Genomic DNA, 15,306 nt, shown 5'->3' on the forward strand with positions numbered 1-15,306 from the left:
TTCTCTGGGTGTTTGGTGTATCTGCTGAAGCTGCATCCTACAAGGAGCGTACCTACATAACGCTCCAGCACAGACAGGAACTAAAAAGCACTGTCCCATAGCACGGAACGAAAAAGATCTCTGAACAGTGCAGGAGGGGATGACTGCTGGCTTTCTAATGGCAACTGCTCAATTAATTCTCCACCACCGACTTAATGGCTTAGGGTAAAGATTCACATGGGGGAAGCAAAGATACCATTAAATAGGTGTGGTTGCTAATTATATATCCCTTTTGTGTATCAGCTTGCTGCTGCCAGCCAGAAGCATTTCAGTAGCACAGACAGTCGTAGCTGCACTCAGACAGAAGGACTCCCATTTCAGGGAGAGGTAATACCACTTGGAGTTCCCCAGAAATCAGAAGAGCTCTGGAATATGCTCAGGAAAGGAGAAAAGCTCTTATGATGTATTCAAGACTGCTCAGTCCTCTGCCACCAGGCGCAGGCAGTGGGAGCCATGCTCTCCAGCCTCTGCCACCCCACAGTCACCAGGTCTGAAGGATTCCAGCACAAATAGGTGTCACCTCCTCCATCAACTGCACTGCTGTAAATAGAGCATTGCAGCACAGGGATTAACTTGGGCTGAATATATAGCACAGCAGTAATTACTAAATTGAGAGGGGAGTAAGAATATCTAACCTGTTGAACTTACTGCTCAAAGTTGGGAGGAGATTCAGCACACAAGCTTTTTATTCCTTCTCATCAAGAGCCTATTTACAGGTTTCTGATTTACATGGGGAAAGGAAGGTGAAGCTGACATAGGTGAAAACTCTGAACTCCCCCCCCCAGCTCTCAAGGATTATCTGACAACCCAAGATCACAGCACTCAACAGACGCGGGAAGCCTCTCCCCTCCATGCTCAGGCAGACTCACCTTAAAATCTGTGTTATTGATGTACTCAAACACCAGAGCAGGGGTCTTTGACTGCAAGAGAGAGAGAGCGTCATGGTTTAAAACACCCTCTTGACCTTTCTTTGCTCCACGAGACCCAAGAAAGCTTTTGCTTCCTGCCCAACCCTCACTGTGGAAAGCAGGGCAGGTGCGGGACAGAAACGCAGCCCCGCTCCCGCAGCAGGCAGAGGCGAGCTCCACTTACAGCCACACAGCAAGCACCAATTTGACCAGTGCTGTCCTCCCCGTGCCACTGAGCAGAGACCGCACTGGGCAAGGCAAAAGGTGTCACCAGGGGCAAAGGCCTCCATAGCCCATTGCAGGAGGAAGGTCAGCCAGAACTGCCAGTGCTACAGCAGCACCATTTCTTCCCTGTGGCTGCTGGCAGGCTGGGAGTCACAGACCTCAGCCAGCTGCTAGTCAGAGAAAAATTCCTAGGAATGGGGTAGTTGTGGCAATGCAGATAAAGGATATGGCCTCTAGTCACTGGGCAGGACAGAAGGATGAAAAGTGTTTAATATCCAACTGCTCTGGAAGACACTTATGTTCCAGACGCCACACAGAAGCTGTAAGGCTACAGGCTCTGCTTCCTTACAGAAAATTTGTAGGGCTACAAAACTTCTCCATCAGCCACAGGAAAGTCACAGAGGACACAGAAAGGGTGTAAAAGAGTCTGGGGAACACAGAGAGGAACACGAGCTCATCCAAACCAACCCACCTCAGGAGACTCTAATGAGCTGGACACGGCTCACCCCTGGCTGGCCGGAAGGCAGGGGCACAGCAGCACCCAACCCGAGCTGAGAGCAGAGGCCAGCCCACCACACATACCGTGTCACACAGGCACCTACCACCGGATCCTTGACAGTGTCAATCAGATTAATGATGTTGGTGCCACCACGTAGATTCTCCAGAATCTTAACCTCGCGTTTTATCTTCTTTTTCTTCACTGGCTTAAATAGACAAAAGAAATTAGAAGTGAGAGTCCTTTCAGAAATTAACACAGATTTCTGCCACCAATTTTGACTGGATCACATCACCTCCCCTCCTTTCTCTGCTCCCACCCTCACAAGGGAACATTTTTAGCTTCAAAGTGGAGACAGACACCTTGTATGAACTGGGATTTCCCTCTCATCAGTGAAAGCTTTCCACTCATCGGGGAAAATCAAACCACTCCAAACACAATTGTGACTCTAGTAACTGCGGTTAAAAGCACCTTGGCCTGCTATGTGGAAATCTCAGCACACTCTTTTGTTTACCAGCACAAACCAGTTTTTTACCCCTTAATCCGAACCCACTTCCCAACAAGTACTTTAATCCAATGAAATGACGACCCATGAGTCTCCAACACCGAGATTTCTAGTAAGCTCAGACACCGCTACACCTAACTATGAGCATGTGTCTTTTGCAACCACCCCAAGAGCACAGACCCAACTGCACAGCATGCCACTGTATCCATATACCATGATTATTTTTAAAGCCTGAAGACATTTTAAACAGTTTTTGACTCCTCCTCGAATCTGCGCAGTCCCAGGAACTCCCTTTGCAAAGTAAGCTTTTCTCTGGACACCACCCTGCAGAGAGTGACAAAGAGCAGCTGCTCCCAAGGCAGGGGCTTGGAGGTTGGGTTAGCTTTTACACTCTGCTGATCCAGCGGTTCACTTCAATGCAAAGGAACAATTGCTTCTGTAACTCATCCACTCCCAGGACAACTCTAGCTCTGTGCCTGCTTGAAAGGAAAGGCAGCTTAGAGGTGAGACTAATGAGCCTTGGCTAGTGACCGGTGTGGGCATCACCGACTGTGAGTCACCGAGTCTAGAAGCCCTTCACTGCAGAGCTGTGAAGATGCAGAGCTGCATCCACTCCTGCACCACTCGGACCACTGCACAGAACTGCAGAGGCATCTTGCAGAGACTGGTAAAGCCCCTGCCCTATATGTGCAGTTTGCTGCTGAAAACCCTCCTCTCCAGACATTTGGCTTTCTAAAACATTCACCATCCAGCACGGAGCCTGCTGTGCGAGTAGAGGAGTAATGGGGAATGGCAAAGAGGCGTGAGGCATCTTACCAAAGTGACAAACATTATCAGATGTCTACAGGGAGGACAAGGAGCCACAAAAGCTCAACAGCTCGCGCTTGCCACCTTGCCTCTGCCGCAGCCTCCCACTTTGACGATGGCTGCAGAGTGCCAATGGGGCAACTTGCGCTCCTGTTACAGGCGAATCCAAGGCAATCCCTGGTTTCAGACCCCTCACAGGAATGAACGAGCAGACGGGAGAAGGAACAGAAGCTTTTTATATAGTAGGAAAATATGGCGTTTATATAAGTGATAAAATATGCTGCCTTCCTAGGCTCTTCAGGTGGCTGAAACCTTCAGATTCAAATCCTGCCCTTCTCCTCTTCCAAGTTAAAAGGCAGGAGTTAGACTTTCAAGCCAAAAGATGAGAAACTCAGCCCGAAGCAAAGTGCCAAAAATAACACCAGTGCCGGCACAGGGAGTGTCAGCACCTCATAAAGCCACTGTGGAAAATGGCAGCGAGGCCACGGCGGCTGTCAGCCAGAGCTGGAGCGATAAGGGGCAGGGTGCGCTGGGGAGGGGAGACCAGCAGCCCCGCAGCAGTACCCAGACACAGCTGGAGTCGGTGGGAGGTCGGACAGACAGGCAGAGGCAGGCAGAGCAAGGGGTCAGAAACCAGCAGAAGTGAGGGCTACGTTTCTGAACCCGAAAGGAAGACGCTTCATTAGGGACTAATTTCATTTGTCAGCATGGGGACAGACTCCACTCTTGTGTTGCCCACCTGCACGGATCTTACCAGAAAACCAAGATGGAATTAGAGGATGTAATTCAGTTACTCTGCTCGTCCAGAGAGGCAGATGCACACACAAGCTGTTTTCCGAGGAACTTCAGAGAAGGAGCTGAGCCATGGCCACCCTGAAGACGCTCTCTGAATGGCCTGGCTGCTGACAGACACACATCACAGCCTCTTTCCTGGGACACTTGCACCTGATCAGGAGCTGAAACAGTGCCTGAGCACAGCCAAGGGGACCCAAAGTCCACTTTGAAATACCTTTTCCTTTGTACTGTAGTTATTTCAAGGGCCTTTTGCATCAGCGACATAGGGGAGGATATCCCTCTGAGATTGCCCTTTCTCCTTCCATAGCAACCACCACTCCCACTGGGGCAGAAGATGTCTTCCAGTCACTTCCACGTGTTTCCACCTTTTTCAGGATGGGAAAATGATGCCCTCTGTGTCCTCCACCAGAAACCTACCCCTACCCACAACACACTTATTAAAAGACACAAGCAGAGAGAATCAGCAGCTTTTGGGAAAAAAGTGAAGAAAGTTGACCTCTTTTTAATGAAATGCCTGCAAATAATCACCAACAGCAGCACCTCCAACATCATCAAGACAAGATGCTCCAGTAAACACTGTCCCAGCAAGAGGGAGAGTTAAAAGCCTCTCGCTGCTTGCATGTTTTCCTGCTAAGCTGCAGTGGCTTGGGCCAGGTTGCCCACACATGGCTACACCTCCATGTAAGCTGTGAGCCAGAGCAAGGACCCTGCAAGGCTCTAGGCAGGGTGGGGGTATGGGAAGCCCTGCTCATCGCAGGGACGTAAGCAGTGCGTTGTCAGAGAGCTCTCCCCACCTAAGCCAGTGGTCAGGACAGGGTTTTCCACCACTAGGTAAAGAGGGATGAGGCAGGGTGAAATGCCAGGGGCCGAAGTAATGTCTTCTTAGAGGAAAAGCTATTGTCTGGAAGTTTCCTCAGAGAGCAATGCAAGGGAAGAGAGGATTTCCCCATTTCAGTTTTGCAGGAGAAAAAAGTAGCAACTGCTGGCCTCCAGTGTACCACACACAGCTTTCACCTCACCAGCCTGCCCAGCCACACACCACCTCCTACCCCCATACCGTCCCACACCACTGCTCCAGCCACAACTGCAAACGCCATCTACTGCCCAAGAGCACATCACTGGGGCGCAGTTTTTGCCCAGTGACTGATTCCAAGCCCAAGCTCTTGCATCTGGCAAGTCAAACACCTTGGTGCAAACCACTCCAGCACATGGCCAGTACTGCACTGGAGCTAACCGCTCACAACCACAGGAACTCTCCTGTCCCCAGACCCCAGCACTGCTGAAACCACAGGCAATCAGCAGCAGATCCTCCAAGCACCAGGATTAAGTCTGGGTTGCTACAACTGTCTCTCAGAGTCACCCGATCTGTCTCTCCAAGGATGTTGACTCCAAACACACATGGGATTAAATTTGAACTAACTGAAGCTATTATGGCCTCCAACCATCTGCCTCTCCCAGCAGGGATAGCTTCTAAAACACCAGCCCTTGCAGCCAGAGTATTTTAACAGTACTCATTTAAGGATATTTTATTGAACCAGGCTATGAACAGCATCATTTCAGGTTGTGTTTCCTACACAGCTCAGTCCCCCTGCCCTGCGAGGGGGGATTTCCAGCAGAGGAATGGAGCAGGCACCTAGACAAAATTAACTGCTCCCGAGTTTGATCCACTTGTGTTTGCAAGGCAGCGTTTTATACAGGTGCAGACTCCAACTCCCATCTGTTCCCATGGCAGAGGCATTTCAAAGCTTTCCTCCATGCTGGGATTCTCCAGTGACCAGTATGAGTCAAACCCTCACTGCAGCCTTTCCCTCCGAGACAGGCTCCGACAGAGTCCCTCTGCTCTATGCAAACACCTATTTCCATTAAATCTGTAGAAACTTGACAGCTTGGAGACTTCTGTCGCATTTGGTTGAAATTGGCCTACCAGTGCAAAAACTACTGGGGGGGAGGAGGGGGAGAAAGGCTGACAGACAGCAGGATTGCATAAGGCTCGTTTCCATAGGAAACCAGGCTAAAAGACATGTCTCAGTTTAACGTGTCTACACTGGGAGGGGTTTAATTACTTCAACTGCAGCAGTACCCTTAGAACAACATGACTGTCTAGCACAAGCCAGTCTTCCAGTTTTCCAGGAAATTGCTTCCTTCCTCAGGCAAACTGGAAGTGAGGTGACTGTAGATGGTAGAGACAAAACATGCAGCTCATGGCTGTTCACTACGCTGAGCACTCAGAGAGGAGGGACAAGGTAACCTCCAGCCACAGGAGGATAGTCTCTGCTGGACCTGGCAGTTCCCACTCGAGTGTCCCCAGCCAGCCCTTTGTGCAGGTGTCCCTCCCTACCAGTCAAAACGATCCCATGAGGGTGCTTCATTCAGTCCGCTTGAAAGGCAGGCAGAAGAGGCAGTGACAGTGGCCAGCACTACCCCAGCTGCCTTTGCCCAAAGATTGGGGAGCATCATGCGACACCATCCCTCTGCAGAGGTGAGAAATGGCATGGGATCAGTTTTGCAGTCAGGTAGATGCAGAAGAAAACACCTCTCTGTGACCGAGAGGTCAGATCCTGGGTCATTTTCCATGAGATCACGTAAACTTAAAAGCAGGGAAGGAGTCCAGCTGCAGCAAACACCAGCTGGGAGAATTAACATTGTTTGCTAAAATAAACCTTTAAATACAAGGCTGCAACCATCACTTCCTGTCTTGAACGAATAAGTGGCTGTCTGGTTAATCATATTTTTTGCTTGCTTTCTAAAGCAAAGGGAGTACACTCTTCTGTCAGATGCTTCAGTTCCAGCCTTCCCCAACAACCTGGGGACACACTGCTTGAATTCAAGCAAAGAGAGAAAATAAGTTTGTTATCCAAAGTTCCCTGTGCATTTCCACACTGAGAAAGAAAAGTAGTGACCAGGAAGGCACGTGAAATACGACTTAAATCCAAAGCATAAAAATAATTTTACACTAGCCAAAAGCGGGCAGCAGGCAGTGTACACACACTACCAGCTGAGAAGCACACGTAGTCGCAGAAGGTGCTGGGTTTTGCCCAGCAGGTGCTCTGAAAAAGACCTGGGGGTTTTGATCAGCAAGTGAGAAGGTTTAGCAGTCAAAAGATAACAAATCTGCAAGAAACTAAAGTCATTTATTCCGTCACCTCCTCAAGAAAAAGATCTATTCTTTGCGCACTAAACCTGAATAGCCTGGAAACACCACGATGCTTCCAGTGAATGAGCAGGGAAATCTCATCACACAACATCCAGGACCAGCAAAAGGCTTGAGCAGCATCCTTATGACAGGCTTTAAACACTGAAAAGCGGGCAGTAGAAGCTCATTCGTCCCTAGCAAGTATTATCGAAAGGATCACAATAATCGGCCTATAAAGCCTGACGCCAATTGCTCAATAGGAAAATTGGCTTCAGAGCAGCCGTGCTTATTTTGCCAGACATCAGTTGGGAAACGAAACAATCATATACAAAAGAACTACAAAATCAAGGACCCCACTTGTAAGATGCAAACAACTGACAGAATATTAACACAAGTTCCATTACGGGAATTCAAACTTTCCCGAACTCCTCTTGAATTTTAAAAAAAGAGGGAAAAAAACCTACCCCGAAACTACTAAAGCACTTCTGCTTTTTTATTTAAGTTCAGGAGAATATACCAGCATGTGTATTGAGGACAGAGTCATTCTTTCCTTCAGAATGCCTTTCCTCCCTCCATAGCCCGTCCCAAAACAGCCTTCCTGGGGCTTCAGGACTGCTCACCATGCATCAAGACTTCTGCAGCCCACTAAAAGGGAAACGCACAAGGACCAAGCGCTGATTCATTCCCACCCCCAGCGTTATAAGGGTTCCTTCGGGCTCTGCCCTAGGCCACTGGGAACAGACACAGTGCCCTAACTCACCCTCCTCCTTGCAGGAGCCGCAGCTCCGCAGCTCACCAGTCCATCGGTGCTAGAACACCACTGCAAGAGTTATCTCCAGGCCTCTGCGAGACACCTGGTACAGTCTCCGTTGGTCTCAGCTCCAAACAAGGCTGGACTCCAGGAACCAACTGTGCCAAGCTCAGTGTGGGCAACTGGTGTTTAAAAGAGAAGAGCTGTGTACCCAGCGCTCTTGCAAAAGGGCTCATTTCAAGACTGCCAGAGGAGGAAGTGGGCCAGAGAGAGCTGATTCAGGGCGTGCAAACACAGGAGGAGCAAGAGACACAGACAGCTACCAGGAACAGGCATTGAACGGCTTTGGTAGAAGGTCACTGATGCAGTCAAAAGCTCCAGCCTGAGGGACCACATCATCCAATCCTATTGCCCTGTGTAATCCCTTCTGCACACCAGCACGGGAGGCATTTCAGCCCCCATCTAGAACATGCTGATGTATGTGGGCTCTAAAGCTTTTAGAGACAGAAGAAAATTTACCAGAACCACAGGGCTACCTCACCCAAATGGTTCTCTAGCTACTAGAGTGATAATTTGAGTTCAACACTGGAAGGACTTTGCAGCAGTGCCTGGTATGAACAGCAGCTCCGGAGGGTTCACACAGCCCAAAAGGGGGAACAGGGGAAAAACAAAGCCAAACAAACAAGAATGCACTTGTGAAACCACGTACATGGTTGAAAGTTCCAGTTCACGGACTCAGCACAGAGGGACAAAAGCCACCAAAGGAGAAAGGGGCTATTTCATCACTGATGCAGAACCTCTATTTCACTGGTCCCTCTCCTTCTAACTACATTCTTCCCCTAACCTCTGCCTGCGGGTTGTGCCTATGCAGATAATAACCATACAAGGAGACAAAACAGTCTCTTTATGTGATGGGTTTAATGCTTTGCAGGCAAGTAGGGTGTACGTAGACACATATGTGCATCAGGAAAGCAGAAGGACTCCTGCACAGAGCTGACTATGGATGCTGGGATCTCTGCTTCGAGTGGACACTCAAATGGTGGGAATCAGTATGAGGATAGGCTGTGAAGGACCCTGTGGTACAGCTGAAGCTCACCAACAGCCATAACTCTAGGTAACTTTAACAGTAGCATTCTCACCACGAAAAAATCACCCATAAAAGTTACAAGCAAGGTGGAAAGTTTATCTTTGACTTTTAAAGTGGCAACTTGCAATGCTGTTCACATCCCCCAGGAACACTGTTACCCCAGAACCGAGGATTCACTTTTAAGGCACACAAGGAGACTAGCAGACACTTTGGAGCTGCAATAGCAGAAAAGCGTAATGAGTTCATCAGAGACAGCACAAAGGTTGCAGACTGACCTCAGTGGTCAACCAAAAATCTAAATCTATGCAGTTAGATATGAAAGAGCAGAGCTGTACTTTAGATACCTGCACTGGATGTAGACGACACATGACTCACTGCAAAGAAAGATGTCTTAAATTTCCTTTGTACATGCTGGGCAATGTCAGACCTCTTCCTGGGAGTCAAACCTTAGCATCAAATTTAAGCAAGACACAAAAGCACGTACAGGACATGTTCACACATTCCCTCTTCCTGGCTTGGCCCTCCCCTAAGCATGCAGGAAGCATGCCCACAGCTGTACTGAGGCCAGCCAGATCAAAAAGCCCACCAGAGCCTCCTACAACAGCTAGGGACGGCGGGAGCACAGCTGCTGGCTAACTCCATGACCTACTACCTACAGGTAGGTCAGTACAGTGCAGAGTCCTCCACTACCTACCAAGAAGACTTCAGCCCCACAGGTTTTTTTGCTGAATCTTTGTTCCCTGAACAGGTCGAAAAGGTGGGCAGATCCCCTCTGCCTCACTTCTCAAGAAAAAAGCTTTTGGAGGACACCTGGCAGGGGGAACCTGTGTGGCAAACCAGGGCCCCTTCCTCACTGCTTTGCACACAGTGTCCTACACGGTGCGTCCTGATGTCTGGCTGCAGTGGAGTGAGAAGCATCGTGTTTGCTTCATTTGCCTTTTTTAAAGAAAGCTGTAGAATTTTCCTGGAAAAAGTGACATTAACAGCATCATATTTTCAAAGAAAGGCACCTGACCCAGGAAACGGTGATGTTATAGTCATCCTCATGATCTTAATTCTGCTCCTTTGCTGACCATGTTATGACCACAACTAGAGGCATGAGCACATCCCATTTTCCTACAGGATTATGCCTGGTCCTGCACTTGGGGTAGCAGAAGAGAAAGGCAATGCTGGGTACTGGCCAAGGAAATGGGGCATCTTGCTTTATGCAAGCCCAAAAGGCCTGGGGCACTGTGATACCAATCAGAGCCATTAGCTCCCTGGCCTTGTTCAATGCTAAAGTCTTCACAGGGCACTCAAACAAGGCAAGTGGCTGCCAGAAGAGAAAGAGCAGTTATCTCCTTCATGCAGCACTAGATTAGGACCTATGCTCTAGTCTCAGCTTTGTTGAGGCTAAGGGACTTGCCCAAAGTCACACAGGAAATCTCTGTGGCTCAGTTCTGCATCTCAGAAAGGGTGATAAAATTTCCTGACCTCTCTGGAGGAGGGTACAAGATGTTCAGGTAGACCAACACCAAAGAAGGGGAGAAAAAAGGCAGGGAAAGTACTTGCTACATGCTAACTTGAGCTCAGTAAGGATAAGCTGCTTTAAAGGGCAAGGCTGGGAAGAGACACCAGTGACCTCCTGTGAGGAGCAGATATTAAAACAGTGACTCTTGCTAAAAATCACTCTAACACGTAACATAAATTGTCCTCTCAGAAACCCTTACAAAGGAGCAACTGTGCTAAACAGACACATCCATTGCCCAGCAACAGTCTTCCCCTTTGTCCCACCCCTAGAGCCACACAAAAACCTGAAGACTTTTGGTTGCATTTCCCACCTCACAGGATCCAGCCTGAATTAGGAGGAACAGAGACACCCAGCCTCTTTGCTAAGACTCCACTGTAGATACGTGCAATTACATTTGCAATTAAGTCTGAGTCTAGCTACAGGAAACCAGAGGCACTTTCCACAGATCAAGAGCGATGTTATTGCCACACTTCACAAGTTTTCATAACGTACACAACACGGGGCTCTGAAACTCACTTTTCACTGACCCACTTTCCACTGGGAAGAAAGTTCATCTTTATTTATCTGGACTTTCTGCTTTTCCTTGCCCACTTGCAGGAATGCCGTCTGCATGTTAATGCAAGTGAGGGGAGCCAGGGAAACTGGTGGCAACACCATCCGCTTCAAATCTGGGACAATCCAGTCCCCTGCTCGCAGGGCATTAAGGCAACACATTCAGGCCCCAAGGAGAAGGAGCACCCAGCTGCCCTCAGATGACTCTTGTTGCCAGCTGACTCACAGTCCAACGCTGACAGGCTCCCCAGACATGACAGAGTTCAGCTGCGGCAGGGAGAGGAGCATTGCTCCAGGGGAGGCTCTTTAGGTTGGGAAGAGGCAAGGAGGAAGATTTCTGATGACTTTCCCTGCAGTCTCTTCTCAGCCTCCTGGTGCCTTTTTATGTGAGACAAGACCTAGGATCTCAACAAACCACAGCAGTCTTGAAGAGACCATCACGGGCTCCAGAGCAACATGCAGAAGTGCATGGCTTCCTCAGCCTAGCCACAAGCCATCCTGCCATAAAACCCAGCTCTGCACTGGCTACCTTTGACTACTCTCTCACAGCAGAAATTCCCACCCGGCCCTGCTTAAAAAAACCCCAAACCCAAACCTACACAAAGCATCCAAAGGAGGGGGGAGGTCCAAACAGCATGCCAGAGGAAGTCAGCGAGGGCATGTGAGCCTCAACGCTCTGTCCTGATGTCAGGTTCAGCCACAGGGGCTCTCCTGAACGGCTCACCTGGCCACCACCTCGACCACAGCTGAAGCAGGGGTGTGCACACCTCCTCCCAGAGGCAGACGGGAGACCACACCTTGCCTCGGAGCAGTGGACGGACAAACCGTGACAAGTTCTCTGGGAAGCCAAGGAAGATCCCAAGGAAGCAGGCACAGCGAGCGTGTGGGATATCAGCAAAGACAAGAGGAGACAGCTAGCCACACTACAGGAGTGGATCTAGCAAATGCCTTAAGGCTACAGCCCTGCAAACAAAGGCCTGTCCTAGGTAGCTGCTCATCTTAGCGGCTGCAAGAGCAGGTTAAGCTCAGACCACCCTGCACACTGCGGACTAACGCGTGCCCAAATTCTTAGAACAGCCATGATCAGACACCAGCTCCCACGTGCTCCTGGGGAACGAGTGACAAGTGTTGCTGGTCCAACAAGTGACAGCCACAAGTGTCAGCCAAGCCAAAACCAAAGCACCTCAACATTAACCTTTCATTGGTGGTTTTTTTTTTTTAACGCTCCTGTCTACCCCCAGATCACCACCACAGGTTGCTGCTAGGACAGTTACCACAGCTCCCTGAGCCTGCTGCTTCAGCGTCACACATGGTAAGGCACGCCCTGCAGCGGCTAACCCGTGCCTTCAGCCATCCCGAACTACAACCTCTTACTGCTGCACGAAGGTCCCCTCAGCCTGACCCCACTAGGGCCAACACAGCAGATGACAGGTGACTGACACTGCCAAACTTCAGACAGCCTCTTTCAGCCTCCTCAAGTTTCCATGGTGGTTTTGACCTGCCTGTGGTGAAGTTCTCTTCTATGTCAGATCCTCTACAGGGAGGAATTTTGCCTGCTGAGCATCCCGCAGCCTGGCTCTGCAAAGGCCACGTGCCAGCTGTCTAGAGGTTAACAGAAGGATTCCCCCCTCCAGGCTTCGCATTCCTGTTGACATGGCAGTCCCTGGGCTGTTTTAGACAGGCATTGCCAGATAGGATTTACCAAACGCAGGCAGCACATGCAACGCTGTTCAAATGTCAGGACTCACAGCTCTCCTCCTCCAGAGGAGCTCTCAGCCCAGAGCTATGCTGGACAGGAGGGGTGGAGACATCAAAACATCACTACAGCACGCGGGACACCAAATCCATTTCCAAACCCACCGCCCCAATGTCCTTAATGAGAAAACAAGAGTTTTGGGGTGAAGCAGGAGATCCAGCAGGAGATCCTTTAACCCTGCCAAGCCAGCTCCTCTCCCCCTCACTTCCAGCCGCTGCAAGCTCCTACAGCCATCAACGGGACACTCACCTTGAGGATCTTCACGACGACCCTCTCGTTGTTGGTGATGTTGATGGCCTCGAAGACCTCGCTGTACTTCCCTCGCCCGAGCTTACGGACCAGCTGGTAGTCGTCCTGATTGCTGCGGGCACCGAGAGGAGAGAGGAGGAGGAGGAGGAGGGGAGAGGATAACTGACAGGGCAGCAGGCCGGGGGAGGGGGGGGCCCTCTCCCAGTCCCCCCCACCCCGCCCCAGCCGCCCGCAGCCCCCCGGGGACACCCCAAAACGGGGCTGGGGGTGGGGGGAGAGGGGGGCAGGGAACCCTCCCCGTGGGGCTGCGGCCCGCAGGAGGGTGCGGGGTCGCCGGGGGCCCGGGAAAGGGTGGGGGTGGTGCCCGCGGGGCGCTTTACCCCCAGGTCGGGACGTGCGCCTCGTAGTCCCAGTACTCGCGGCTCCTCAGGCTGTTCACCTCGGCGTACACCCGCGCCCGGCTGCCGGCGGCCGGGCCGGGCATGGCGGCGCCGGGCGGCGGCTGCAGGAGGAGGAGGAGGGCGCGGGGCCGGCGCGGCAGGCCGGCGAGGCGGGGCGCGGCGCGCAGGAGGGCGGCGGCGGCGGCGGCGGCGGGCGGCAGGGCCAGGCCGGAGCGGGGCCGGGGCGGGGCGGGGCCGGCCCGGGGGCGGCGGGCGCGGGGCCCGCGCGGAGCGTGCCGAGGCCCGGGCCCGGTGCCGGCGGCGGCGGCTGCAGCCTGGGCCGGCCCCGAGCGCCGCGCAGCCAACCCGGAAAAGGCGCCGCCGCGAGAGGCGCCCGCTCGCCGCCGCCGCCCCGCCGCCCGCCAGCAGCGCCCCCTGGCGGCGCGGAGGTCGGGCCCATGGGCGCCCGCCGGCCCGGCCCGCCTTGTCACGCTCGTCACGTCGCGTCCCGCCTCCCCCGCCATCGCCACCGCCACTCGCCCCTCAGGACCCCTCGCCGCTCCTCGCGCCGCCTCGTGTCACCCGCCACGGCCCTGTCCCCCAACCCCTCCCCATCCCCCTCCCGGCCCCAGCATGGCTTCATCGCACGGGCCCTGTCACACCCCTGTCACCCTTGTCACCCCCTCACACCCTATCAGAGCCCCTGCCACATCTGCCACTCCCATCACCCCACCCCAGCCCCCTCACAGCCCTGGGCAGCCCCGTGTTACACCATCACCCGCATCATGATGTCTCACAGCCCCCTCACGCTCCCTCACTATCCCCTGTCACCCCGTCACCTTTTGTCACCCCCATGGTAGGACCTGGGGTAGAGGAAAGGCTCCATGTTCCTCTGGGGGGACTTCACAGAACCCCAGGCTGGCTGAGGTGAGGCACTGCTGGATGTCCTCTGCTCCAGCAGGGCCACACAGAGCCGGCTGCCCAGGACTGTGTCCAGGTGACTTCTGAATACCTCCACGGGTGGAGACTCCACGGCTTCCCTGGGCAACCTGTGCCAGTGCTCAGTCACCCTCACAGTGAAAAAGTGCTTCCTGATGTTCAGAGGGAACCTGCGGTGTTTCCGTTTGTGTCCACTGCCTCTGGTGCTGCCACTAGGCACCCCTGAGAAGAGCCTGGCTCCCTCTTCTTTGCACCTTCCCTCCAGCCATCCATCTTGGTGGCCCTTCGCTGGGCTCTCCAGTATGTGCCTGTCTTTCTTGTACCGAGGAGCCCAGCACTGGACACAGCACTCCAGGGATGGCCCCACCATTGCTGAGCAGAGGGGAAGCATCCCCTCCCTCCACCTCCCGGCAAGATTTTGCCTAACACAGCCCCAGACACCATTAGTTTTCTTTGCGGCTTACGTTCAGCTTGGTGTTCGCCAAGACCCTCAGGTCCTTTTCAGCAAAGCTGCTTGCCAGCTGGGTGACCCCCAGTGTGTACTGGTGCCTGGGGTTGTTCCTCCCCAGAGGCAGGACTTTGCACGTCTCCTTGTTCAGAAGAACTCCAGGAGGTTCCCACTGGCCCATTTCTCCAGCCTGTCCAGGTGCCCCTGGTTATCAGCACGACCTTCTAGAGTATCAGCCACTCCTTCCAGATTGGTGTCAACCTGCAAAACTGCTGAGGGTGTGCCCGGCCCCATCACCCATCAATGAAGATGACTGGACTGGCAATGCTCTAACTGATGCAGAGCCCAGGAGACCATTTGCCTTTTTTGCAGCAAGGGCGTGTTGCTGGCTCATGTTCAGCTTGGTGTCCACCAGGACCCCCAGGTCCTTTTCAAGAAAAGCTACTTCCCAACAGGACTGGACCCAGTATTTACCCCTGGGGTACACTGCTAGTGACTGGCCTCCAACTAGACTTTGTGCCACTAATCACCACCTTCTGGGCCAGTTTTCAATCCACCTCATGCCCTCACCTCCCAGTACCTGGTGAATCACAGAATCACAGAATCATCTCGGTTGGAAAGGACCTTGAAGATCATCTAGTCCAACCGTTAACCTAGCACTGACAGATCCCAACTCCACCAGATCCCTCAGCGCTGGGTCAACCCGACTCAGACCCCTCCAGGGAT

General features: G+C 52.4%; 1 protein-coding gene across 2 annotated transcripts in view; it reads right to left on the bottom strand.

Moving 5' to 3' along the window:
* Positions 1–13,348, bottom strand: part of CSNK2A2 (casein kinase 2 alpha 2) — a 28,066-nt gene extending 14,718 nt beyond the window's left edge. For both annotated transcript variants that reach the window (XM_074840094.1, XM_074840093.1), the window contains exons 1-4: positions 13,194–13,348; positions 12,814–12,925; positions 1,775–1,876; positions 909–959 (exon numbers count right to left, since the gene is read on the bottom strand). In XM_074840094.1, coding sequence (XP_074696195.1) covers positions 909–959; positions 1,775–1,876; positions 12,814–12,925; positions 13,194–13,297 — 369 coding nt within the window. In that variant the 5' untranslated portion in view covers positions 13,298–13,348. The remainder of the gene's footprint in view (positions 1–908; positions 960–1,774; positions 1,877–12,813; positions 12,926–13,193) is intronic.
* Between the last annotated feature and the right edge of the window lie 1,958 nt (positions 13,349–15,306).

The sequence above is a fragment of the Strix aluco genome, chromosome 14, assembly GCF_031877795.1.
Source record: "Strix aluco isolate bStrAlu1 chromosome 14, bStrAlu1.hap1, whole genome shotgun sequence".
In the NCBI taxonomy this organism is placed as follows: domain Eukaryota; kingdom Metazoa; phylum Chordata; class Aves; order Strigiformes; family Strigidae; genus Strix; species Strix aluco.